Source organism: Cannabis sativa, chromosome 5, assembly GCF_029168945.1.
Source record: "Cannabis sativa cultivar Pink pepper isolate KNU-18-1 chromosome 5, ASM2916894v1, whole genome shotgun sequence".
Classification (NCBI taxonomy): domain Eukaryota; kingdom Viridiplantae; phylum Streptophyta; class Magnoliopsida; order Rosales; family Cannabaceae; genus Cannabis; species Cannabis sativa.
The window spans coordinates 76592648-76620633 of NC_083605.1; the positions used below are offsets into that span (position 1 = coordinate 76592648).

At 31.4% G+C, this 27986-nt stretch overlaps 7 protein-coding genes across 7 annotated transcripts; 5 read left to right on the plus strand and 2 right to left on the minus strand.

The window, feature by feature from the left end:
• Window positions 1–1401: 1401 nt before the first annotated feature.
• LOC115716929 (uncharacterized) lies at window positions 1402–3851 on the plus strand. Its single transcript, XM_030645850.2, has 4 exons — window positions 1402–1782; window positions 1894–2020; window positions 2988–3094; window positions 3347–3851. Exons 1-4 carry the CDS (start codon window positions 1672–1674, stop codon window positions 3509–3511), a joined length of 510 nt encoding a protein of 169 aa, XP_030501710.2. The 5' UTR covers window positions 1402–1671; the 3' UTR covers window positions 3512–3851.
• Window positions 3852–6371: 2520 nt separating this feature from the next.
• On the plus strand, window positions 6372–9244 carry LOC115715774 (uncharacterized protein C12B10.15c). Its single transcript, XM_030644446.2, has 5 exons — window positions 6372–6531; window positions 7313–7484; window positions 7583–7675; window positions 8479–8660; window positions 8953–9244. The coding sequence occupies exons 2-5, from the start codon at window positions 7316–7318 to the stop codon at window positions 9016–9018; spliced, it is 510 nt and encodes a 169-aa protein (XP_030500306.2). The 5' UTR covers window positions 6372–6531; window positions 7313–7315; the 3' UTR covers window positions 9019–9244.
• A 383-nt stretch (window positions 9245–9627) lies between these two features.
• LOC115717188 (uncharacterized) lies at window positions 9628–13058 on the minus strand. The gene is made up of 5 exons (XM_030646148.2): window positions 12721–13058; window positions 11925–12002; window positions 11731–11815; window positions 10995–11083; window positions 9628–10086 (listed from the first exon to the last, which is right to left on the minus strand). The coding sequence occupies exons 1-5, from the start codon at window positions 13009–13011 to the stop codon at window positions 9943–9945; spliced, it is 687 nt and encodes a 228-aa protein (XP_030502008.1). The 5' UTR covers window positions 13012–13058; the 3' UTR covers window positions 9628–9942.
• A 2287-nt stretch (window positions 13059–15345) lies between these two features.
• On the plus strand, window positions 15346–16578 carry LOC115716905 (L-lactate dehydrogenase B). The gene is made up of 2 exons (XM_030645826.2): window positions 15346–16013; window positions 16092–16578. The coding sequence occupies exons 1-2, from the start codon at window positions 15396–15398 to the stop codon at window positions 16530–16532; spliced, it is 1059 nt and encodes a 352-aa protein (XP_030501686.2). The 5' UTR covers window positions 15346–15395; the 3' UTR covers window positions 16533–16578.
• A 1410-nt stretch (window positions 16579–17988) lies between these two features.
• Window positions 17989–20132, plus strand: LOC115716348 (L-lactate dehydrogenase B). Its single transcript, XM_030645124.2, has 2 exons — window positions 17989–19000; window positions 19560–20132. The coding sequence occupies exons 1-2, from the start codon at window positions 18392–18394 to the stop codon at window positions 20001–20003; spliced, it is 1053 nt and encodes a 350-aa protein (XP_030500984.1). The 5' UTR covers window positions 17989–18391; the 3' UTR covers window positions 20004–20132.
• A 1285-nt stretch (window positions 20133–21417) lies between these two features.
• LOC115716349 (uncharacterized) lies at window positions 21418–23724 on the plus strand. Its single transcript, XM_030645126.2, has 3 exons — window positions 21418–22341; window positions 22449–22511; window positions 23186–23724. The coding sequence occupies exons 1-3, from the start codon at window positions 21614–21616 to the stop codon at window positions 23190–23192; spliced, it is 798 nt and encodes a 265-aa protein (XP_030500986.1). The 5' UTR covers window positions 21418–21613; the 3' UTR covers window positions 23193–23724.
• A 188-nt stretch (window positions 23725–23912) lies between these two features.
• On the minus strand, window positions 23913–27126 carry LOC115716350 (vesicle-associated protein 1-2). The gene is made up of 8 exons (XM_030645127.2): window positions 26879–27126; window positions 26661–26731; window positions 26280–26361; window positions 26048–26163; window positions 25794–25958; window positions 25640–25690; window positions 24929–25006; window positions 23913–24439 (listed from the first exon to the last, which is right to left on the minus strand). Exons 1-8 carry the CDS (start codon window positions 26928–26930, stop codon window positions 24326–24328), a joined length of 729 nt encoding a protein of 242 aa, XP_030500987.2. The 5' UTR covers window positions 26931–27126; the 3' UTR covers window positions 23913–24325.
• Between the last annotated feature and the right edge of the window lie 860 nt (window positions 27127–27986).

Below are 27986 nucleotides of genomic sequence, written 5' to 3' on the forward strand. Positions count from 1 at the left end.
CAAAAAAGTAGACACTCATACCTATTAATTAATTTAATTAACATTTATATATATATATTGATACACCTCTTATCATGATCTTGATATACATATAAATATTATATATGTAAACTCTTAATTAATACTACATTTTGTCATTAGGTCCTATATATCCTATCCTATTCTTATATGCTTATTTTTTTAAAAAAAAATTAGTTAATTTTTATTTTGAAATTTGTTTTTAAATATCTAGTCTAAGTAAAAAAGAGACTTGTAATTGATCACATGTCAAAAATAATTATTACCTTTATTGTTTTGGACCTTATATTTTATAATATCTATTAAATTTTCTATTTTGTTAAATGATAAATTAAATTTTGTATTTTTCAAAATAATATACATTAAACTAAATTTCCATTAAATTTTTATTTTAATACAACTAACATGTTCTAGCCATGGTCGGCTCAAGGGTGAGGCAGCAGGAGCCCACGCTCATCCCCACCTAAGCTCAAATTTTTTTTAACAAAATACTTTAAATTTATTTTCTTAAAATACCATAATTTGTATTTTTACTATTGTTTATTAAAATATATAACTATTTTCTAAAAAAATATATTTAATTTAGTTTTTAGGATGCTAGAATATTTTATTTTCTTTTTAAAAAAATTTAATTATATTTTTAAAATACTATATTTTAAATTTTTACCACTATATAAAAAAAAACATAATGTTTTTCATATAAAAGAGCCCAATTTAACTTTTTGACCTAAGATCTCTAATTAGCTTGAAGAGGACCTAGCACAAATAGATGAAAGAAAATATAACTACTCGCATCATAACACCTTTTTATTATTATTTATCATTTTAAGGTATATTATATTTGTAATATTTTGAAAAATACAATTACCCAAATATATATACATAACAATATATAATATTTACTTGCATCTATATAAATAGGCAATGTGTGTACAATACTTGTATTGTTTGACTAACTTTATGAGAAATATATTTAAAAAGTATTATTGGTGCTTAACAACCTCTTCAGTATCGTATTACTAATGATATATAGGTATGGATCCTAAATAACTTAATAAAATAATTTTAAAAAAAATATCGTAAACCAATTATAAAGTACTACCTATAAAAAGTAGTATTGAAGGGTCGAATAGCAATGTTGTATTGTAGCTTAAGTTGTCCCTTCTTATTAGCTAGAGGTGGGCCCACTCAACTTGACCAAAAAATACAAAAGAGAGAGAGAGAGAGAGAGAGAGAGAGAGAGAGAGAGAGTAGATATGTAGGCTAGGTATAGGTATAGGATATAGGAGAGAAGGGGGGGACAAAGGAGAAGGGCAAAGATGTTGAATTTGGTTGTGAAAATGTTGAAAAATAAAAACACAAGCATGTTCTTCTCTTAATGAACCTCTCTACTCTATTCTTTAATTTCCCCATACACAACACAAACCCCCTCCTGCATTTAATGCATATATACATTAATTCTCATCTCATCTCATCTCATCTCATCTCTACATTTACTATATATATATCCCAAAAACGCATCCTCTCCTATTACATACACAACTATATATACTCTTAAACTCAACTTATATAACTATAAAATACATATTCTATAACTGTACTAAGGCTATATATAATATATACTTGATTTGTTCGATAATCTCGATCGTAATAATGAATATCAATATGTCTTCTTGTGTTGCCCTAATTATTTTCACTCTTCTTTGTCTTAATGCTTCTTTGCATGCATGCAATGCTCGTCATCTTCCTCATCATCATCACCAGGTTATTATAATTAGTTATATAAATATATATATACAAGTTTTTTATGTATACAAAAATACAAATTAATATATAGTACTCTCTCTAACTTTTATTACTTATTATTAATTACAGCAAAAAGAGCAAGAAAATAATAATAATAATAATAATATGAATAATGGTGCAATTCACGCTTTGAAGCACAAAAATCCATTGATGATGATCCAACAACAACATCATGATCAACCTTCTATTGATCAAGGTACCTAATTTAATTATATATATATATATGTACTATTATTTCCAATCAAGAAATCTCTTTAGGTGGCTTATTAGTAAGCTTATATATACTATGTTATAATATGTATATAGTTTTTCATAAAAGACAAACTTATTATTTTTATCTTTTCTTTTTTATAACAATTTATATTTAGAAAAGCAGTTTGTTATGTTATTCTACTCTATATATGTGTGAATAATAATTGTGAGCTTTATATATATATAATATACTTAATTTGCTAAATTTTAGCCTCGTGATAAAATTTTAGTAATGGAATATATATCTTTTGATAACATTTATCAAAAATCCCCTCAACACTAATTAAGTAGTGGATGAGTTTATTAAATTAACTAACTAAACTTATATAAAAATAGAATTTAGTATAAAGCTAAAAAATACAAACATCAACTCTAAAATATAATAAATAATATATATTCTCAAAATTTGCTATTATACCTGGCTAATTCTGATCAAGCCGCATCAATAAATTAATAAAGTGTTGTAGTTATAGATTTAGTTTAGTGATTTAATATGCATAAAGAAAAATTTTAAGTTCAAATTTACTTCTCCAAATATAAAAAAAAAAAAAATTAAAAAATTAATAAAATATTTAAAAAATAAAAAGAATGCAACATGAGACACTAATTAACTATTTATTTATCCTACATAATATATATAATATTATATTCTATATATATGGTTCTTTTTTGTTTTTTGAGATCACCAAATAAATAATAAACGTGTAAAAAAACATTTTTAGAAGGAAGATTAATGTCCAAAAGACTAATTTATTGTACGTATAATATATATACAATATTTAAAATTTAGAATAATCAAATGACTAATTATTGGTACGTAGCAATTATTGTTACTTTTTTCTTTATGGAATTATTTGGTTTACACAATTATTAATTGGCTGATTGTAAATATATATTATCTATATGTACAGGAGGAAACGATCTCACAACAAAACCATATTTATCATCATCACATACTGATCAGTTGTTCAAACGTTCAAGTGTTGAATTTACTAATAATAATAATAATAATATTAAGGTATGTAGTCATAAATTAATATATATATATATCTATATTCATATTTATGATCATGTTCTTCTTTCTGTTTATTTAAATTATTTGAATCCTTTTATATAAATACCCACGGGGGACCATACTATATATATTGGCTTGCATGCATATCTAGTATAAAAATGAGTCAATGCATAATGTTCATGTATATGATATACAACATGTATTAATTTATCATGCATGAAATAACATATTATATATATATATATATATTTATAGGGAGAAAATGAGAAGGGTAAGAGTCTAAGGTCAATGCTGGGATATGATGAAGAAGATGTTAATGCTAATAATAAGGAAAACAAAAGGAGTAATGAAGAAGATATAGATATGATGGACTATGCTCAACCTCACCGAAAGCCTCCAATTCACAACCAAAGACCCTAATTAATTAATTAATAATACACATACACACTCTTATTTATTGTTCTTGCATTTGTCTTTTATATATTGTTGTACTAATAATAATAATAATATATAGTGTAGTGGTGTATGATAATAAGAACTACGTATTTTGCCCTTTTTGGGACATTTTGTTGTTTAATGAAAAATATATTCACACATATACAAATATATAATGCAAACTGGTTCATCATGATATATAATGTTTGTATATATATGTATGTGTAAGTGTATATGTACTACTTGTTTTTGTTTTAAGTGTGTGGAAAATAAAAAGTGATTATATAAATATGGGAATGGAAATATGCATGAAACATGTGTGCCCATGACATGTGTTTGTGAAAATAATAATTAATGTATAATAATGGAAATTATAATCTTGTGTGTGCATGTCAGATTGTTTTTGATATATAAATATACAACTCCATTAATATGTGGGGACTTTATTACACAACTTCAAAACATGGAGAAAGGATCTACTAGAATCAACATCTTATTTTTGGACAAGTTCATTTAATCAATTATCAACACTACATGTTTGGAAGATATATGAAAATTAAATTTGTGATTAATTTGAAGAAAAGATGACAAAATTTTTATATATATTATTGAGAACAACATATGTACAATGAGACAAAGCTTGTTAGTTTGGTAATAATAATATAAAAATAGGTACAAAATAAATTGAAAAATGAGAAAGTAAGTAATTTTTAAATGATATCACATTTGGTTTTTTAAATAGCAAACAAAAGAAAGGACAAAAAATCAAAACAAATAATCAAATCCAACTTAACTAAAGAAATTGTTTGTTACGGTTATTGCTCATAATTATATTGACTTTTGATTAAATGATTAAATTGAGTATATATAGATATATTGTACTATGAAGCTATTCTCATAGAGTTGTGTAATGCAACAAAGCACATTTTATTTTCACTTGCAACTTGGGGTTGGTCCTTAATTATGTGTTAATATAGGATGAAAAGGAATATGGTTTTATTTTATTTTGTCATTAGCACTACATATATATAAAAAAAATAATAAATAAGCGAATCTTATAATTAATTATTTTAATTTTATTTTTGGTACTATAAATTATTTAAAAATTCTAAAAAAAAAAAGTAAAATTTTTACTATAACTACAATGGAGTTTATCACAATTTAAAAAAATAGGACATAATTTCTCTCAGCACCAAAGAATAGAAACATTCAAACGACAAAAGTAATGTTTATGCTTAATTTTTTTTTTCTAAGTATTTACAGAAAACTTGTTAAATTGATACACAAAGAGGCAAGATGCTTACTAGAATTACATTAATGTTTCTGAGTATATAGCAATAATATATATATAATAAAAACAAAACTGATGCCCCTACCTATCATTAATGGCTCAATTGTGGCATGCACAATCTAACATTCCATGTGTCACCTAATTCATTAATCTTTTCTAAAAACAATAATGTGAGACAAGCCCTATACATACATCTTGTGTTGTGGGCCCTCTTATTTTTATCTTTTATTTGAGTAAAAAGATTTTGAGTTCCCTCCTTCACTGTTAAACTAGTCTTAGTACTGGGACGAAAACAAGAGAGAGAAGAACAAAACAATTTGATATTCTTTATAATCTGTATGAATGAATTACATTGAAGAATGCCTTAAATAGGCAATGAAAGTGATAACTGAACAAGAAAATGGATTAACAGAAAAATAACACAAATGACTAAAATAACTAATTTTTTGTGAATAAGCTTAACTAGAACCGGTTTTAACACTTAGGTGGCGTTTGGTTGAAGGTAATGAAATGGAATGGAATGGAAAGTAAACAATTTTTATTTCATTCCTTTGTTTGGTTGCATTTTAAAGTATTAGAATAGCATTCTAATGGAATGCTCTTTCCACTATTTTGGTAGAATGACTATACTATTTTAAAAATAAAGGAATGACCATTCCAATGTAACAAGAAAAAAAATTTTATGATTTTTTTATCAATTTTTTTTTTTATGTATTTTAAATTTTATTCTATTCCATTCCTATTCCTATTCTCATTCCTATATTTTCATTCCTTCCAACCAAACGCCTTAGCGGCTTCCCCTTATTTTCATCAAATTTTAAATTATAAAAATTTAACATAAGTTTTTACAAGTTTATTTATAATATATATAAAGTATCTTACCTTTTATTATTTTTTTTGGCTTCATTATAAATTTAAAAATTGAGTTCTTAAATTTGTAGAGCATGTTTCCCAAAATATAAATACTTAACAAATATGATTGATTTATCTTTTATACCTGTGAACACTTTTTGTAATGATCGATAAATCTAATTTTTTTTTTTTTTAACCACTTGAGGTTAGTTCAAGTGGCCATAGATGGGTGTGTGAGTGTTGGAGGTCCTGAGTTCGAGTCCTTGTAATATATAAACGCTTAAATCAAAAAAAAAAAAAAAGATAAATCTAATTTTTTTTTAATATAAAATGATTTTCTCTCAAAAAAAAAATTAAAAATTCAAAGCTTGAAATATTATCCAAAATAAAATAAAAATGGTTAATAGTTATAATTTGCTCTAAAAAATCATAAAAAAAAGAGATTATTTAAAAAAATATAAAAAACAAAAAAAAATTATTAAAATACGTTTGTACCAAATTTTAAATATTTTTACGATTTCTATAATTTTATTTATATGTAAAATAAAATTTTTAATGTATTTTTATGTGGTACTCTTCTTATTTTTTATATGAATATTATAAAAATATATATGAGAAAAAATTAATGTAAAATTGTAAAATTCTTAAAAAAAAAAAAGAAGAAAATTTATGTAAATTTTCGAAAAAAAAAAGCATTGAGAAATGCAATAAAGAAATATGTGTAATATCAAAATCTCTCTCTCTCTCTCTTTCAACCTCTCTGGTTCCTAACGTACAGTACCACACGGCGGCTCCTTCTTCCCCACCGTTCCATATCTCCGGTTATTCTTCTTCTTCTTCTTCTTCTTCTTCTTCTCCTTAGGTGAGAATCCTCAGCTTTTCTGTCATTTTTCTCCATTTTTATTTTGCATATATGATTGTTTTTACTTAAGTTATCATATTAGTGTGGATTTGATTTTGTTCTTACAGTGTTTTCTTTTTTGTCTTGAATTGACCCAGATAAGCAAACAGCAGTAGATTGAAAACTGAGTGTGGGATTTTGAACTTGATTTTTAAATTAAAGTTGGGATTTTTATTTTTTATAATGGTTTGATTATGTGTTTCATTCATATATACTTTTAAATCTTTAGGCTGAATAGTTAGAGATTGAGTATCATGATTATGGGTTTGGTTCATTGTTCATTCATACATAATGTTCTTAATTTCTCAACTTTTTAGGCCTATAATAGTTACTAGTTAGGGATTTTTCAGTTCAGTTCATTTCATTTCATTTGATTTTTTTTGTTATGCTTAGTATGGTTAATGATATGCATATTTCTTAGTGTTCTTCTATGATCTGAGATATAAGATTAATAATGTATATGAGATGAGAATGGTATTATTGCTTAGATCTTCATATCCTTTTTTTCTGTTTGTTTGAAGCTATTTTAGTCTATTTTTTTTTAAAACTAATGGCTTAAGCTTGATGTTTGAAGTAGAGCAATGTGATAACATAAATGAATGTCAGTTATATATAATTATTTTTGGTATGTTTATCTTTTGATAGTGAAGAATTGTTTGAGTTTCATTCTTGAGTTTCTCTTATATGTTTATATTTGATGGAGACAAGGTAAAATAAATTGACCAAATTAGGATTTTTGTAGTCAATGGAGGATGGAACTCAAGGGAGTATAAAGCTCTACAGGTGCAGCAGTGGTGATGGTGAATCGGAGAATGATGTGGTTGATTTGACAAGTCAAGTACACCTTCTGCCTTGTAATATCAAGTTCGACGGCCCTTGCTCTGTTGCTGATTATTTCAAACCCAAATCCACTGGTAAACAACTTCTTGTTGCTGTAAGAGTATGTTTTGTTCTAGTAGTTTAGCGGTTTTAGAGAATTTGTGTTGATGGTTTTCTTGGGGTTGATTAAAAGGTGTGGAAATTGAGGGACTAAAATTAGAGGAAGCTCATTTCAGAGGAAGGAAGCTGCAGGGGACTACACTTTCTCTTCCAGAAGGGTACTCTGGTATGTGATTTATGCATATATTTTTATAAATATGGTCTAAATATATTGATATTAGTTATGAGAAATTTCTATAATTTATAGGTTTATTAATATTCTTGCACTAGCAGTCCAGTCTTCATTCGTTTCGCCTGAAACTTTAGGTGTATTTTGACTCGAAGCGTGGTGCCTAGGTAATATGAACACCTAATGTTTTTTTTTCTGTGTGTGTGTAAAGAAAATAAGAATTAGTGGCCTAAGAATTGGGGATATCACTCCTCAGACATATTTTTGGATGAATAGTTATGAATGTTTTTGGTATTTTATTGTTTTGGCCTCAACATCATCAATGTCAAGATATTGTTCTGCAAGCTTTTTATTGGTAGGAGGAAACTATGGAAAGTTAGATTTGATTTGGTAGCCTTTTTTTGACTCTTTTGAGATAATATGGTTTTAAGAACTTTCATTTTCTGATTTATTCTGAGAGATTGGAGTTTTTGGTTTTAATTAAAGATGATAGCTTATCATCTCTTATGACTTTAAATTGTTTTAATTAAAGATTTGGTTTCAGCTATGTTTCTTTTCAAAAAAAGAAATTAGAAGAGAATGCTAACCACTAGGACCTTCATTGGGTGTCTTAAGCAAAGGCTTATCCGTCTTCTACTTTTCCTTTCATCAAGAATCAATCTTGTTCCTGAATGAAAGTAGTTATCATTGTCTTTTTAATTTCAATGAGGCTTGTTAACTTTCTTGTATTATTCCTTTATTGAACTATAATCTCTTTAGGAAGAAACATCACTAATTATCTATATCGGTATTTGTTGCAGGATTTGTTTTGGGAAAGAGGGGACTAGGGAAGAGAAAAGCTTCCAGCATGGTTGGAGAGGATTCAAACTGTTGGGAAATGAATGCAAAGTTTAAAAATTTAACATATTGGAAACACGATAGCCTTCCCTCACATCAAGATACATTCGTTCGTTCTTTTCACTGGCTTGCTGTTGCAAAAGCTGTAAGTAGTATAGTATCCACTCTACACCCTTAATATGTACAACCTTCAATACTGAGAGAGAAGAATCTTTGTATGTTATGTCCCGAGTTTTTCGATGTTTATAGTGCCCGTTCATAACATGATACATAGAATCCTGCAAATATAAAATGGTATGTAGATCATACATATTACAAGGTTTATACTAGAGTATTTTGGCAATTGAAATTTTGGTACTCAATTGATTATTTCTTCTTTAGAGCATGCTACACTTAGATTTATTCATGGCAATTGACATGTTAAGTTACGAGTGCAGATGCATCAGCCGGTTGAAGCTGAAGATTTGGTTTCTGCTTCTGTTGCACTAGAGAAGATGAAGTAGAAGAACTAGACACCTTCTATAATTTGGTACTTTTGTCTGAATTGCTGTGTTAGTAGTGTTATGACAAGCCCTTCAATGTTCTCAGAAATTAATTAATGAAATTCTTGTTTGAATTAACTATTTGTAATTCTGATTTAATTCTATGTATTAATGTTAAGACAACAACACTAATTTGTTAATAGTAACAGATGTGCCATATATAATATATTCCATTCATTCTCTTTCACCTTAATTTCTCACTTTATGTAAAAATCAATAACTTGACATTTGAGACAATTAAATTTGATTTTTATGAAATAAATTATCTCAAGACTTATTATTATTTTCTAGTGATTTCACTATAACTTGGAATTCATTTCTTGAAATTCACACTATGTAATGCAATTTGATTGAACAATAATAATTTATACTTCTTTATTGATAATAATGAATGTGTCACATGAGAAAATGAGTTTTACAAAGGCCATAAAACTCATCCCAAAACACATGTTTTGGTTATGTTATGATAGGATGAATCAAAGAACATGAAGTGACTTTGTTTTTTTGTATTTATTTTCATTTTCAGACACACATAAATATATTATATATGATGAAAAAATGCCATGAGGATTAACTAACAACCAACCAAAATTAATGGCTTATATTGATGAATTGTGGCTCAGTCTAACATTCCATGTGTCACCTTCATCAATCTTTTCCACCAACAACAATGCGAGACAAGGCCTATACATACATCTTTTGCTGTGGACCCTCCAATGTTCATCAAATTTCAAATCCTAAACAAAACATTAAGTCATTATACCAATCTGACCTCCTATTCTGCCATTAGCCATGGCCAAAAATTACAATGTTTAATATAAATAAAGAGAGTTGTCTTTAGCATGGTCTTGGTTTGATGAAGAGTTCTCTTTTGAGCCCTTGTTGTTAACCACCACTACAACTGACAATGAAAGGCTTCACACAGTCAATAAATTCAGAGGTTCTAATCCCGAGCTTCAGATCAACCTCACCGCCACCCAACCAGAAGAAATTGGGGTTAAGTTTTGTAATCGCTTCGTCCAAAATCACCTGAAATCAAAGCAATACCAATCAAAACAAGGTGTCAATTATAATTTCTGTTGCGTAGTCTAGTTGGTTTCTCATGCAGCTCTCTATCTATTTAACCTTTCCAGCATGTGATGAAAAGAGAGATTTTCATTATTTCAACGTCAAATGTTCCCCAAATTCTTTTAAAGTGATAGTGTTCCCTACACAGATGCATGTGCTAACAACTCATGGTTTTTTGCTGTCCATAAACCTAGCTACACTATTCTAACTGAATTGTCAATCCATATCTCTATCATACAATAAATAGGGTGGACCACCCTATTATAATCTAGACTTTTTTATCACTTCAGAACGGTGTTGTATTGATGGACCATAATTAGAAATGACCATCATCCAATTGCTGGAAGTTAAGTTTGAATGAAATAACTCACAACAAGAATTTTCTTACTATTGCAAACATAAACCAAACTCCCTTTTGTCATCACAAAACGTTGTTATCAATGGGGTACATAAAGCAACACTGACTTAAAGCAAATCCTCGGCAATCAAATCGAAAGGGGTAATGAGTTAGACCTATCTCCAGCATTAAGAGACAATAATCAAGCAGTTTGTCACTGAATTATTTGTCAATGCATGCCGAGAACAAAAATATTCAGACAGGTTCCCAAAAATATTCAGACATGTACCCGAAAATATTCAGCATGAGAGTATTGCTTTCAGACAGAAGTTCTCTGCAAGTTCACTTTTCCATTTTTATCATATTCACACTTTTAAAATATCTACTGTATCTTAGTGGTTTGCTGCTCTAATTCATACAAAAAATAATTGTCAAAGTCTTTATTCTCATGTCTATTCCAACCTGAAGTGAGCTCATTCCTTTTATACGCAATTACACATGATATATTAATTTGTGGGGAAAGAATGTGTACCGGAATGTCTGTCTTCAAACCAACACATGTTACAGCATTGTGCTCGTATCCAGTCAACTTTGCTGAAGTCTCCTCAGGTGCAAGCCTCACTGAGTGAAAGAGGGAGAAAAAATAGCAATCAGTATCATCTTCTGAGATATATTAAGATACCAAAGCATTGAGACCTCAGTATTTTTTATTGTTATATGTACCAGAAGAACCACAGAGACAATTCAACATTTTTTTAAGAGCTTCCACTATGACAGGCAGAAGGTAATTTAAAAAAAAAGTCTTTCAAGTAAATGGGCCAAGAACTAGACAGATCATTTGAAAAAGAACCTAAACGCAAGCAAGGGACATGTCTAGCCAAAAAGAACTTAAATGTTAGCAATAGACATGTCTAGACATGTCAATAAATGATGTAAGGTTGCAAATATACACAATAGTTGACAAAGTCAATACCGTAAGACAACTACCAAGATGAAAACGAGTACTCCGGGATTTCAGAAGAAAAGTTGGTAAGCAGTATTAGAATACAGGCAATCCAAAGTCCAGCAATGTTGCCATATGATGCCTATTTCAATCAATTGTTCAAGGGTTTCTCATTCTAACTGACCATTAAAAAAAATACTTTGTTGTTTATCTATCAAACCTACAAGTTAAGTATTTTATAATTCAAATACTAGAGACTGTTTACATACACTAGAGGCAAATACAATAACATAATAAGTATTGCTTTAGTAGTACAGAAACTTACAGTTAAATTTCTTTTTTGCTATCTTGCCATCATTGAGTGAATACAAGAAATTTTTAACAGTTTCAGCATTGAATCGAGCAGTATACTGCAATACAACAATTAAAAAGAACTAAGTCAATGTATCATTACATTCAGGTAGCAAGTACAATTGAACTTTTTTAATCTCTTTACTTTACCAGAAAACTAAAACCTACCTGAACAACAACAACATAGTATTTTGAATTGTTGCGATCACTGCAATCTGTAACATTAGATGGAGCTTGAGTATTGACCTGTTGGAGAACAATATGTTTAGAAGGCCTGACCTTTGGACTTTAAAAGTTGGCGTCAGTGGTACCCGAATAGAGAGAAAGGGCTCAATTCAGATATCCTTTTTCGCAACGTTTGCTGCAACTGTATACAGTCTTTGGAGAAACAGAAACAATAGTATATATAATTGCTTTTCTTGTACTGTTACAATGATTGATAGGGAGATTAAAAGGAGTTTGCAAGCTAGAATACTCACTGTATTGCACAAAAAACCCACAAGGAATGAGCATAGCCTCTTAGATTACATTAGAAGGATGTAATTATTTTGTTTTTAAATTAATGAAGGTTTTTTGTTCAAGATAAAAAAAAAACTACTTGATCACGAAACTAGAAAAAGTATCTATCTTTAATGTTTTTCATAACAAGTTCAATTTCAGAGCATATATAAGCTCATCAGTGCTCACTATAACCTACATTTGTATAAACCAATGTTCATATTTGTCTACTCCACAATTTTCCCCCAAAAATCATATCTTTACGTTACAAAACAGATAATCCCTAAATCCCCAGTTCAAAGTTTCCATTTTTCAATTAGATTTTAAACATAACAAGCTTGTTTAATAAGTGAGAATCAAATCATTACACAACTGATAATCCCTAAAGAATTCACTGATTTCAATCACCATTCTATTAAACCTAACATAATATAATCGACCCAATGTAATGAACATATTAAGTTACCAAGACGATGCTTTTGCAGAGATGATCGACCGATGGGGCAGAGAGGGCGTCTCGTCGAGCCTCGAGAGGCCAGTTGTAGTAATCCGAAGCGACCTTCTTGAAACAGAAGTCCTTCACGCCATGGCTCCGCAGAATGGAAGAGAGTCGAGCTTCGGTATCGCTCTCCGCCACCAGTTCAGATTCTTCGATATCGGAGCCGGCGCCGGCAGGGAGAAGGGAGAGCTCTAGGTCCGATATGCGTCGGAGGATTTGGGTTTGAATTGTCTCTAACTCTGCCAGTTCCGCTTCCATTGTTGAACCCTGCAACAAACTCTCTCTCTCTTGATTGTTTTTGGATTATATTGTCGTTTATTGTATTTTCTGTCGTTTGATGTCGTTTCACATATAGGTTGTCGTTTCATGTAGTTTGACGTCGTTTCATATATTGGTTGCCGTTTCATGTAGTAGCTTAAGTAAATGTTTCTTTTACTAGTAAGTATGACATAAGTTGTAGCTTATTTTTTTTTATGTGTAAAGAAAAATCTATCAAGAAACCTAATAAAAAGATTACTCTCAGCCTGCTGTCGAGACCGATAGTTTGGTTTGTGTGGAAGCTATTCGAAGCAATGAGAGGCTCCATTCTGGTTTTGGAATTATTGTGGAAGATTGCAAGTTTATTCTTCAAAATTTGTCAAATGTTACTTTATGTTTTGTCAAATGTTTTGCGAATCGTGCCGCGCATTTTATTGCCTGACACTCTATGTCCCTAGCTGAACGTATATTCCTTATTAATAGTGTTCCTTCGAAGTTGTTGTCTATTCTTTTGGGCGATAGCTCTTCTTAATAAGCTACCAGCTATCTATCAATTATATTCAAAGAGTGATTTGAATATTTTCTACTTATTTTTTTTTTTTTGTAGTCGTTGTAGAGATTTATAATCCCTAGAAGATTGAGATGGTCATTGCAGAATATAAACATGGTTTGTATTGATTATTCTTGATAAATTTTAACATATAGATATAGAATATTATTATACTTACAATAAGAAGACAAAAAAATTATCAACAATATGAATTAATTAATGTTTCAAAAAATGGAACATGATAAAAGGTACGTAAAAGAGGGACAAACATATAAAACCATGAAAATTTTCAAACAAATAGAATTATTTTATTTACTTAAAAGGTTTGAATGAAGAAATTTGATGGGTGCTATTTATAGTCGACCCAACCAACCCCATACACACATGCTTTGGAAAATAAAGTCTAAATCAGAACTAAGATTAATTATGAGAATGTCAATTAATGGAAATTAACAATTTAGATTGAAAAAATAAAATAATAATGGAAAAGCTTCGAATGAGAGTCGGTGGAAATCAAAAGTATTCTTTACTCTTTCACATGAAAAATGCTGCAACCACTTGATTCTAGTATCACCACTTAGTATATTATTGAGTTTTACATCAAATTAATTTAATAATTATTACCGAATATTATTAAGACAGTTATTTTTAAAAAGTGTGCAACACATCATATTTTAACGGGTAAATACTATTTTGGATCCTGTGTTTTGCAAAAGTTACAGATTGGACCCTGTATTTTGTTAAATGACAAAATAAACCTGTATTTTCTAAAATAGTAAAAATAGGACCCTGAGCTTAATTTTTGACAACTTTTTTTTAATACAACCAACTTGAAAACAATACTTAATACGAACAGATACAAAAAATGTAAACAGTTTTGTCATAGCACTTTTAGATCGGAGTATAATTAAACTTTATTTTAACAGAAAAATCAATTTAGGGTCCTATTTATACTATTTTAGAAAATACAGAGTCCATTTTGTCATTTAACAAAACACAAGGTCCAATTGGTAACTTTTGTAAAACAGAAGGTCCAAAATGATATTTATCCTATTTTAACTCTTCTACGGGTATTATTACAAGGAATATTATTATTAAATATTATTGGTGTCTAGCACTTTTTAAAAGTAGCACCCTGATATTAATCATTAGTGGTTAAAAAAAAAAAGAAATATATTAAATTGTATGAGACCAATAGCAGTATTACATACTGCTAGTGTCTTTTCCCGTTTTTCTTGCTGTAAGCACCATATATAAATACTTAGTACAATGACATTTTATAGTTGATTAACAATATTTTATAAAAGTTATTCATCACATCCGAAACTTAATTATATAAATAACAATAAAGGGTGTCTTTTACCATTTCTCCTCTTTCACCCATAGTTCTGTCACAACTCACAAAAATCAATGGTGGTAATGGTATATGGCATATATTTGCTACCCAAAAGTACCACATATGTATATTTAGTCATACATAATAATAGAGAATAAATAATATAAAATATATATCTAGAAATAATAGAAAATTCCAGCCTTCACGACCTGGGAATTGAAACTTGATTGTCCACTAAGAAAGAAAAAGTAATTCCACATTGAATTAACAAACCTCACATTAGTCATACACTCATAAGATACATTAGTTAGTACGACATTATTACATGTACAAAATAATCAAACATTGATCTTTGAAAAATCCCACACAACTATAATATTAATCTTAACCACTCTCTCTCCCCATTCCCTTTTGAACAAATTAGAGACTCAACGACGCTTATAAATATTATTACATTCCCAACACATAAACAAACAAATATATACACTAATACTAAAAATGGAGAAGAAGAGTGATTCCACCACTTCTTCTTTGGGTGGGCCAGGAGGCCTCGACTTATCAGAGGCCTTCTTTAGGCCCATCCAAAACGCTACACCCCCTTCTACCACCAAAAGCAACATCAAAATCTCAATTATTGGAGCTGGCAATGTTGGCATGGCCATAGCCCAAACCATCCTTACCCAAGACCTAGCCGACGAGCTTGTCTTGGTTGACACCAATCCAGACAAGCTCCGAGGTGAGATGCTAGACCTGCAGCACGCTGCAGCCTTCCTACCTCGAACCAAGATTCTCTCTTCAACCGACTACTCCATCACAAGCGGCTCTGATCTTTGCATAGTCACTGCAGGCGCTCGCCAGATCCCTGACGAGTCTAGATTGAATCTACTCCATAGGAACATATCTTTGTTCCGACACATCATACATCCGCTCGCCAAATTCTCACCCGAAACAATCCTCCTAATCGTCTCCAACCCCGTCGATGTTCTAACATACGCCTCTTGGAAATTATCAGGGTTCCCACCAAATCGCGTGATTGGTTCGGGCACGAATCTCGACTCATCAAGATTCAGATTCCTCATAGCTGATCATCTAGATGTTAACGCTCAAGATGTACAGGTGATGAGATTAATTTGTTTATCTTTTGATCAAAAATGTCCCACATCGAAAACATGTGTTGATACTTCTTTCTTGTAGGCTTATATAATAGGAGAGCATGGAGATGGCTCTGTGGCATTGTGGTCGAGCATAAGCGTGGGAGGAGTACCAATTTTGAAGCTCTTAGAAAAGGAGCAAATTAGTTACGAAAAGGAAACTTTAGAGAATATTCACAAACAAGTGATTGAAAGTGCTTATGAGGTTATAAATCTTAAAGAGTACACTTCTTGGGCAATAGGATACTCTGTGGCTAATCTTGCTCGAACCATAGTAAGAGAACAGAGGAAAATTCACCCTGTTTCGGTGCTCGCCACGGGGCTCCACGGCATTGGGAAAGAATTGTTCTTGAGCTTGCCGGCTTTGTTGGGCAGAGGTGGGGTGTTGGGTGTCACTAATGTGCATCTGTCTGAGGAAGAGGAGTACAAGCTTAAGGAATCTGCTGAAACACTTGTCAAAGTTCAGTCTCTACTTGGAATATGAACATGTTTTTCTGTGTTTTATTATATATATTAATGTTGTTGAATTATTTTTATGATGAATAATATTGCATGATATAATTTAATAAAAGCTAGAATATAATCATTATTATGACCACATTTTTGCAGTGCCAAAAGGGTATTTGAGCAAACAAATAGAAATTAACAAATTGAAAAAGAACTTTGCATAAGAAATTATATAATTAAATACCACATTTTAACAAACAAAGTATAGTAATGAGGAAAATTTATCACATTGCCTTAACTAAATTAATCTATTAACCAATTATATGTGTATATATATTTTTTAATTAAGCTTTAATTTTTATTTTCTTGAACAATTAATTAAGCTTTAAAGTTCTGGGTTACAAACAGTTAGTATTGTTAATTTGAATTTTCTTTTACTTGTATGAAAAGAAAAGAAAATTTGAATTCAAAACAATTTTAGGCACTTTAAGGTGTCTAATAATACCGATGTTGTAATTAGTTAACTGTAATAGAATGAAAGGTGTGCCCTTAATATTTTTGTAAAATTAATCTAGCTACCAAACAAAAGTAACAAATATAGGCATGCAAAAGAGAAATGTGTTTACTGAAAATGTCAATACCAATAACACTAGATATAATTAACAAATATTATGATCATATATTTTGCTTATTGATACGACGTGACAATAATAACTTAAAAGTACATTTTTTTTTTCTCTTTACGTACCCACATGCAGTCCACATGCATTTCTCCATATATCATATATATGGCCACGTATATACTATTTATTACTATTGGCTATGATATATATTAATTAATCTACTTTAATTACTTAGAGTTTTTTTTTAAACATGAAATTATCAACTACATTCAAATTTAACATTCATTTACAAGAGTATTTGAAGATCATCAGGGACAACATTCCTATAAATTCTATAATCAGAGAAAAACCGAAACCGCCTAACCACAAAGTGACCGACTCTATTAGCTAGATCGTCTAATGAAACGAAGACTAACATTTTGTAGAGATGATAATAAAAATTTACAATCATTAATAATCAACCCAAAAACAGAAGCCATTTGTTGTTTACTAAAAATTGTTTGAACCGTAACTATGCTATCAGTCTCCACCTTGACTTTTTACTCCAACCTTTACCTTTTAGCCAACTAAGCCTCCTTTACACCAACTAAGGCATTAATTAGCATTTGGCATAACCCATTATTATAATTAGTTCATACATGAGTTATTGACTAGAATGGTTGTCCATATATTAGTGCCACGTGGTGTAGAATAATAGATAAATAGTCTTCGAAAGCTTTAGGGCATGGTTTGTGTTCTCTTCTCCACCCATAGTTTTCTCATACCAAAAAGTTCTGGTATTATATGATTTAATTATTCCCACCCAATCTAAAGGAAAAACAGCTCTAAATTAATAAAGAAAATTCTAAACTCCAGAAATTGGATTGGTCCCCAAGCAAAAAATATTTCTAGATATTATATAATGCTAAATGACGAATATATTCACTACAAACATTCCAAAATTCCAAGTGTAAACCGAGGCTATTCTTGTCTTTTCACAAACACATAAACGTGACTGACCGTACATACATGGATTCATTGACTGTTGAAAATATCACACGTCATCTTGTAAAACCCCTTAAGAAGTTCAAAACTACGTCGTTTCGTTTATATAAAAAGAGAAGTTGAAATACTATATCATTTACGTGATCGTACCTGTTGAAAGTATCACACGTCTTCTTCTCAAACTGTATATATAACCGTTCAGTCCCACATCGACACATCACAACAAATCACAAAACCCTCTAATAAAACGCCATACTAAAACTACGTCGTTTCATATCCCAATACTACTATGCAGAAGAGTGAGTCAACTTCGTCGTTAGGGCCAGGAGGCCTCGACCTATCAAATGCCTTCTTCAGACCAATCCACAGCGCCGCCCCACCTTCCCCAACCAAACGCCACACCAAGATCTCCGTCATCGGCGCCGGTAACGTAGGCATGGCTATAGCACAAACTATCCTCACCCAAGATCTCGCCGACGAACTAGTCCTCGTCGATGCAAAACCCGATAAGTTACGAGGCGAGATGTTAGATCTTCAACACGCTGCAGCTTTTCTCCCGAGGACGAAGATCATCGCCTCCGTCGATTACTCCGTCACCGTCGGATCCGATCTATGTATTGTCACTGCCGGTGCACGCCAGATCCCCGGTGAATCGAGGCTGAATTTGCTTCAGAGGAACGTTGCTCTGTTTCGGCACATCATACCTCCGCTGGCGAAATTCTCGCCGGAAACTATTCTGTTGATCGTATCTAATCCCGTCGATGTTTTGACTTATGTGTCTTGGAAGTTATCAGGGTTTCCTTCGAATCGGGTTATCGGGTCGGGTACGAATCTGGACTCTTCTCGGTTTCGGTTTCTCATCGCCGATCATCTAGATGTTAATGCTCAAGATGTCCAGGTCAGCTTTTTTCTTTTTCTTTTTTGCCAAATTTAATTAAAAGCTGACATTATATTAATGCCATTATTATATAAGTAAAAAATAATAATTAAGTGGTCACTTTCGGGGTAGGTATTTATTAGATTTGTTTTTTAAAAAATAAAATATTAAATGATAATTTTTTATTATTATTATTGAATTGTGAAGAGAAAATAAACTATAGTTTTGTAGTGAAAGTGATAAGTATTAAATAAAATAATGCATATTGGGAATGGGCAGCACATGAAGCTAAAGTTTTAGGCTATGATTTTATATTGAAGTGATAAGTATTAAACAATTTAATTTGTTTGGTGTAAAATGGACAAGTTTGTATGTAGTTAATTTAAAATAATTGATAATCTTATATATAGTAATATTCTTAAAATTTGGAAAGCCATAATTTCTTATTGTTATAATAATGTAATGGGAAAGTTTGAAAATTTAAGAATTTATCATCTGTGGTGACAATATTGAGTTTAAAGGTGTAATAAGAAATTTGGTATTTTTGTGAAATAATTGAGTTGTGTTATGTTGTATATAGGCTTACATAATTGGAGAACATGGGGACAGTTCAGTAGCACTATGGTCAAGTATAAGCGTAGGAGGAGTGCCTGTACTTAGTTTCTTAGAAAGGCAGCAAATTCCATACGAGAAAGAAACATTGGAAAACATTCACAAACAAGTGATAGGCAGTGCATACGAAGTCATAAGCCTCAAGGGCTACACATCTTGGGCCATAGGTTACTCTGCAGCCAATCTTGCTCGAAGCATACTCAGAGACCAGAGGAAGATCCACCCGGTCACCGTACTCGCCACTGGCTTCTATGGCATTGGTGGTGGCCAAGTGTTCTTGAGCTTGCCTGCCCAGTTGGGAAGAGGTGGTGTTTTGGGTGTCACTAATGTTCATCTCTCACATGAGGAGGAACAAAGGCTTAATGACTCTGCTAAAGCCATACTTGAAGTGCAATCTCAGTTGGGATTGTGAAGCAATAATTAATAATCACACACATGTCAATTCAATATATATATATATATATATATCTAATGTTCTATATGTATACATATATGTTTTTGGTTTTGTTTGTATTACTAGAGTTTATCCCCACTTCGACATAACCTTTTTCTCTTGGTTATGTTTTGAGTAATTTGCGGCAAAACCCCCTCAACTATCAATTTACTTGTAAAAAACCATCCAACCTCATATTTTGGTGGGAAAACCCTCCAAAGTACTGTTTCGTTTACATTTTTAAGGTGTCGTCTATTCAGCCTCGTTAAGTCTTAATTTTGCCCACGTGGCAATGACAGGTCAATAAAAAATTATCCTACGTGGCCATATTTTACAAAATAAAAATTAAAATAAAAACAAAAAATTTAAGAGGAATTTGCGGCAAAACTCCCTCAACTATCAATTTACTTGCGAAAAACCATCCAACCTTAAAGTTTTTTAGATGGTTTTTTGCAAGTAAATTGATAGTTGGGGGAGTTTTGCCGCAAATTACTCTTAAAGTTTTATTTTTATTTTGTAAAATGTGGCCACATAGGATAATTTTTTAGTGACTTGTCATTGCCACGTGGGCAAAATTATGAGCTGGACAGACGACATCTTAAAATGTAAACAGAATAGTACTTTGGAGGGTTTTCCCACCAAAATATGAGGTTGGATGGTTTTTTGCAAGTAAATTGATAGTTAAGGGGGTTTTGCCGCAAATTACTCTTATGTTTTTGCCTTGTATGATTGTAAGAAAACTCTTTCGTTGTTGTTGTTCGTTTTTTTGCTCTTTAATTTAATTGTTCGTTTCTCCTCTGAAGACGAGAAGTTGGTCCTTTCAAAAAAGAAAAAGAAAAAAGATGAGACGTTGTTTGCTTACAATCAAGTTTAACTCACAAATATTACTGATTTATCAGAAAAACGACATTTTTTTAGAAAAACGACATCTTTCAGAAAAAACGACATTTTTCAATAAAACGACATCATTTGGGAGAAATGCCATCTTTTCGGAAAAACGACATCTTTTCAGAATAACAATTTTTTCAAGAAAACGGCAGCGTTTCGAAGAAATGACATCTTTTCGGAGAAACGAGACGTATGTAAGGAAGATACTAGCTAAGCCATTATTTCTGATAAACGACACTTTTTAAATAAAACGACATAAGTTAAGTCATTATTTCCGAAAACGACATAAACTAAGGCATTATCTTCAAAAAACGACATTATCCAAGAAAACGACACTTTCAAAGAAATGACATAAACATTCATGAAACACGGGAAAAACAACATATGTAAACGACAGCATTTATGAAAAACGACACACTTTCGATAGGCACGCATCATTCGGAAAAAACGACAATTTGTATGAAATCTAAAACTTATATATAGTTCGTCGTTTTTTCAGCAAACCGTCTCATCTCATGTATCTTCTTAAGCAAATCTCTCTCTCTCTCTCTCTGTAAGCCCTAATTTTCCAATTCGCAATCTGTAAAATTTTTATTTTTCGAATCAAATTAAGCTCATTTTTCTTTTTGGTTTCTGAATTTACATTCATTCCACTGAAAAAAATTCAAAATTGAAGCGTGAAAGCTTGGATTTAAGATCCGATGGGAGGCCATGGAGGTCTGAACATTCTTCCCCAAAAACGATGGAATGTATACAACTTCGATAACAGAGAGAAAGTCCGCAAAGATGAAGAAGCCGCCGCTAAAGAAGAACAGCTTAAGCGCGAGGAATCCAGAAAACGAGATACTGAATTCCGTGTCGAACAGCTTCGCACTGCTCGTGGGTTAGCTCCTCTAATCAAACCCACCGAATCTGAACCCAAGGAATCCGAACCCAAGGAATCTGAACCCAAGGAATCTGCTCACATTAATCTGTTTGAGGGAATTAGGATTTTTGATCCCATTAAAGTAGGGTTAGAGAATAAGGATAAGAAGAAAGGTGACACTGAGAAAATAGATGGGTTTAATAAGAAATTGAGGAAGATGATAAAGAAAGAGGAACCTAAGGTTGTGACTGAGGAAGATGAGAAGTACAGGTTGGGTTATGGTCTTGCTGGGAAAGGAGTGAAGTTGCCTTGGTATCTTGAGAAACCTATTGAGGATTTGAGTAGTGAGAGAGGAAGAAACTGTAATGGGTCTTCTTCTTCTGATGAAGAAGAGGAGAAGATGAAGAAGAATAAGGGAAAGAAGACTTTGCAAGAGCTGAGGGAAGAACGGTTAAGAAGAGAAAAACGTGAGAAGGAAAGGGAAAGAGCTTTGGTAATTGAGAAAAGTAGTAGGGGTATTAGAGATGGAGCTAATCCTCGGCATAGAAACTTCTCTTCAAGGATGTGAGTTTTGTGTTTTGATGATGTTTTTGGTTGTTAGAATTTCTTTGGGTGTTTTATAACTTATTGCGAAGCTTTAATATTTTTTGTTGTTTTCTTTTGAAATCCAGTGATGGAGATAGAGATAGAGACAAATACAATCCCAGCCCCAAGCGTAGAAAGTTCTCTGGGAGGTGAGTTTGTTTATGACATTGTTGTTGCTTTAATCTCTATTTTCATTGATTATATTAATCTCTCATTGAGCTATGCATCTTTGTTTCACTGAATTTGTAGTTTGTAATTTAGAGATGCTATAACAGTACTTCTATGTTGAGAGTTTTCTATTAGTTGAATTTAAGATGTATTCACCTTCAAAGATAGTTTCAATTGCTTTCTGCAACTTGTAATTCTAAAGCCTTCTTCATCTGGTTTTCAGTTTTGCGTTTGCCACTTTGCCTTGAAGATTTTGCATTTCTTTGTAGTATTCAGCTTATTGTGAATGGTGTTTAGAGGAGGTTCTTTACATGACAGGGGTGATTACCTTGATTAGTGATGGAATACTTGGTTTGAGTTTGAGAAACTTCTAGTGATACAAAGGGGCAAAGAGTGATTAATTTTTTGGGTAGGGTTGACACAATAAGATATCATTTTTTACATGAACTAAGAGGCAAAATGTATTGAAGCTGTCAACGAAGAATGTGACAAATTCTGCAGTTACTCATTGATGAACAAATTTTGGCAATTTATGTTTTCTTAGAGAACTTTTAGTTTCTTGATTGTTAGTAGATTGATGAAACTTAACATTCTGTCCTCTTAAACGTTTCTATGAATTAATATAACATATTTCTGCTCTTCGTCTTTGCTACAGGGTGTGATATAAGAGTTTGAAGGAGACCGGGAATACGGGAAACTAGTGCAGGCTGTAGTTTCTTCCGTCTGAAAGCTCCTCGAGTACATTCCATGGAGAAGGAACAACTGCATTTATTGATTAAGCTGTAGAAATTTGTACATTTTCCTGTTGTTTGAGCACACTCTTTATATGCTGCATACTTTGGGCGATTCACAAGCTCCTTGTTTATGTAGAAATAGTGGAAGAAGATGAAGAACACGCTTCTGGTGATGGTGAATCTTGTAAACAGACAAGAGATACTTTCATCAGGTTCCTTTCCAAGTAAAGACTGTCTTTATCAGCCTGATGGTCCATGAGCGTCTTACGTAGTAGAGCCATAACTCTTGACCAAACAGTTAAAATGAAACGTATAGAGCAAGCTTGTCCTTGTCCCCTTCCATGGAGAAGGAACAACTGTAATTTTTTTTTTAATTAAGTTGTACACATTTGTCCATTTTTGTGAAATTGGAGCACACCCTTTTACGTGAATGCATATTTAAGGTGATTTGCACCCCTCATTTGTTAAATTATCCTGGCTGTTGTTGACCTTTTAAACTGTTGTTTTACTCTTCAGCATTATTTGTAACAATTCATTCATTTCTCATGTTGGTTTATTCTTATGTAATCCATACAATAACTTTCTTGCTACCATAGAATAGAAACCAATGAGTAAAGAATCAAAATTATTAGGAAATGAAGCTACTAATTTGCAGCACACAGAAAATGTATATAAATTTATTAACAGTCACAAGAGATACTGTTACCAGGACCTCCCTAGTTGAACGATGAAAGAAAGAAGCAAAATGAAAAATCAATCTTTTTTTTTTAAGTTACAAAAAGAGAATGGAATGTTACCGAAGACCATAAGTTAACAATGCACTACTACTTGCAAATTTCAGCAGCAACTACAATAATACCCCATGATGGTGATGATGGTGATGATGATGAACCCACCTAAACTTGTTACTTTCACATGGCTAATAACTAACACAAAGCACCACCCTTCCTCTTCGATTACTTTCTACTCGGTCCCCTCTTCATTCTTCAATGATTTTGGGGTCAGAAAAGGAATCGATAAGGAAATAGTATGCCAAACCATTTATAGTAGTAGTCGCTTGCTTACGTCCTCTTCATAAGATATCCCAAAATTATGCCAAGCAAGCCAATAAAGATGACAAACATGATTGAAATACCACCACTGCTGCTTTTGCTGCTTTCACGTCTCAGAAGTTCCTACACACACAGTAATCTTGTCAAAAAAAACGACCCAAACCAAGGAATAATCTGAAGATATATTGAAAGAAAGGACAATTTACTAGTAAATCAAATGGGCATACGGTAACTAGAAAGAAGCATGTATTAAAGTATTACATATTCTCAGATGCAATACCAGAAGGATGTGACACTCCGATTAACCTTCCCCACTTCCCTTTACCCAATGAAATAGTTCATGATCTACAACAGTAAACCAGTGCTTGGAAAAAATATATGCCACTAAACAAAAAAATTCCCTCCCAAATTTTCTTACAAGAGTAACAAGACATGATACTTGTATTTCTTATGCAGATTGCCCAAGTTGTAACTGTTGGCTTGATTCTACCATAACATTGATAATCTAAACCCATTCTTAGGAAGAAATAAACAAGTATAATTTAGCCATTTCGAGAAATATATTAATCATGTATAATCCTCTTCAAAAGAATATGCATAATAGGGCCTCACCAGTTCCTGGCGAAGCTTGTTATTTTGTTGAACTGCATTGTTCTTTTCCTCAGTCAATCTCGAAATAAGAACTTTTGCCTGCAATTTACGTAAACAATTGTAAACAAAACAATATTGTGTAGCACATTATTAAAAATAAAATACAGAGCACAAATGAAACTGCAAAAAAGCAGCAGCATCTCTCTAGAAGTATGCTGTATACTAACCACTCTAGCAACACATTAAAATATGCTACGCCAAAGACAAAAAACTACGGTAAATTATGAGAAATACACATACTTCTTCATCTATGCTGATGTAGCAGCTTCAATAGAGTTACCACTTAACATGCAATAATTGTTTTTTCAAAAGTTTCCCCATTTCCAGGAAAGTTAAAACATAAAAATACTACTTTTGATGATGAACAAATCAGCCATTACCTATTAAAGCCAATTTTGAAAAGAAAAAAAAAGGTGAAAACACTCAGCTAATTAAAATAAATGGAATAATATGTTTTCTGTCACTGTCAAAGTCATACTCAGAAAGAAAAATGGCATTAAACAGAAAGAAGAAGATTACCACAATAAATACCGATTCTCTATATTAATATGTATGTGTCTGGTGTGTAATTGCTTGCCCATATGCAAAGAATTTAACTTTTTGCTTGAAAAATATAAACCAAAAATAATTTTACAAATTCCAATAATCTTCTTTCTCTCCTCTTAAGTTTACCTCTAAAGATTTTTCTTGAAACTCAGGCCGATCAGCCAATGCCCTTGCAGCCTGTGATCACCAGTAAAAGGAATGAATTCATTAATTATCTTTTAATATGAGAAACAAAACATAACAACTCATCCCAAAAATATTTGACTAGAGCCCCACTAACATTGGAAAACTCAGCACCATTAGAATTTCCATTCTCCGTAACAGATCCCCTCGGTGAAGATCCCTCTTCCGAACCTTCTGCCACCGGAGACGGTGGTTGAGGAGGAGAAACATAAACCACTCTCAATTTGCATTCCTCGACAATGTGCCCTGCTTCCTTATTAAACTACACCAAAAGAAAAAGTAACACCTTACATTATCGAATCGATCTTATAGCTCATAATTCAAAACATAAGAACTCCCTAAAACAATTACCATTTCCGCATTAATATCCTTGGCAGCTACACCATCATTTACTTTCACGCTCTGCAATAGAAACTTGTCCTTGCATTGCATATCAGCAGGGGCCTCCTTTTGGGCTTGCATTGTGACTGAGCCAAAAGAACAATCATTACATGATTAAACTCAAATAAAAACAAAAACTCAACAGAACAAAACAAAACAAAACTTGTAAGTAAGTAGGATGAATATGAGTTGAAGCAGGCACCTATAACATCACACGTGGAACGTGGTAAGACAACTCCGGTGTTGGGACGAACACAGTACTTCTTAGGATTCGTAGTTTTGACCTGAACATGAATCACATGATCAATCAAATCCATGTTATAATCAAAAGCATGCAAGATCCAAGCTTTATTGTACCATAATAAGAAGATCAATCAAATCCTGAAATCTAATAATTAAATTCGATATAATTCGAATTCTAATGCTTTCACCATTAAAATAAAAACCCTTAATTGGAACAAACAAGAGGGAATCAAATTTGAGCTAGGTCCCTTCCCAAAAAAAATCTAATAATTGATGCGGGTGATCTTAGGTTTTGCTACATTATATAGATAGAGAAAACGAAAACCCAGAAAGGAATTACCTTGAAAGCCACATAACTATCGGTCTTATTGGACAATTGTAATGAACAAGAGATCTGCTTCTTCAATTCGACTAAGAAAAAAAAAACAGTGAAAATTAGAAACAAAATTCAAAACCTATAAGAAAAACAAACCAAGCGAAAGGCGATCCAGATGAATGAATATGAAGCCCCCCCACCTTGAATCGATTGAATCCATGGTGAAAAAGAAAAAGACTTACAGGGAAACTTGAGCTCAAGAGGGTCGATGCTGAGAAGGTCTCCTGTGCTCATTGTGCCAAGCTGGTAAGAATAAGAATAAGAAGAAGAAGAAGAAGAAGAAGAGAGAGACGGAGAGATCGAGAGAGAGAGAGAGCAGAATTTGGGGATTTGGGAATTTGGGAAAAACCAGATTTGATAAAATGATGCCAATTGAGACAACCTCCTCCAACTCCTCTCTCTTTCACCACTTCATTTCATTTTCATTATTTATTATTTATGTCTTTTTAACAAAAAAATAATATAGGGTGTTTTGGAACTATTTTTTAATTATTTAAGACATTTTATAAATTTTAAGAATTTATAATGATTTGTAATAATAAAAAATTAAATACTAAATAAATAAGAGTGTATTAGTAAAAATGCATAATTAAATTTTTTAAAAATATATATAATTTGTTAATTATTTCTTTTAAAATAATATAATTAATTATTGTGAGACCGTTTGTGGTTTACAAGTCTTTTAGGATTTGTTTAAAACGCTGTATTAAATCGTATTTTATTATATTAAATTATATTTTATGTAAAATTATGTGTAGTATTAACTTTTATGGACACCTAAATATATAATATTTTAGTATAAATTAAAGTTTAACATAGTATTATATAAAAATATAATATATAATCTAATTTAATATTATACAATACAATACGACCTACTATAACGTTCCAAACGAGCTCTTAATGTACAATAACACAAATATATATATATATATATATACATTGCAAGCACGTGTGAAAATAACACAAAAAAAGTATTTATGCAACAACTTTTTTTAAATTCAACACTGTAAAATATACAATCAAAAAATAAATAAATAATTCTTCCAAATAAAAGTGTTCATACAATACAAATAGACAAATATAACATATTATTATTATTATTTATTTGAATTATGGAGTAAAAACTCAACTAAAAGTAATGATTTTGATTTAAGAAATATTAAACATGTTTGTTTGAACTTTGGAGTAATTAAAAATGCTTTCTTTTCTTCTTAGTCAAAAATAAAAAGCTATCTTTTCTCATATAAAATAAAACAAAAATACAGAGTGTCTTGTCCATACGCATTA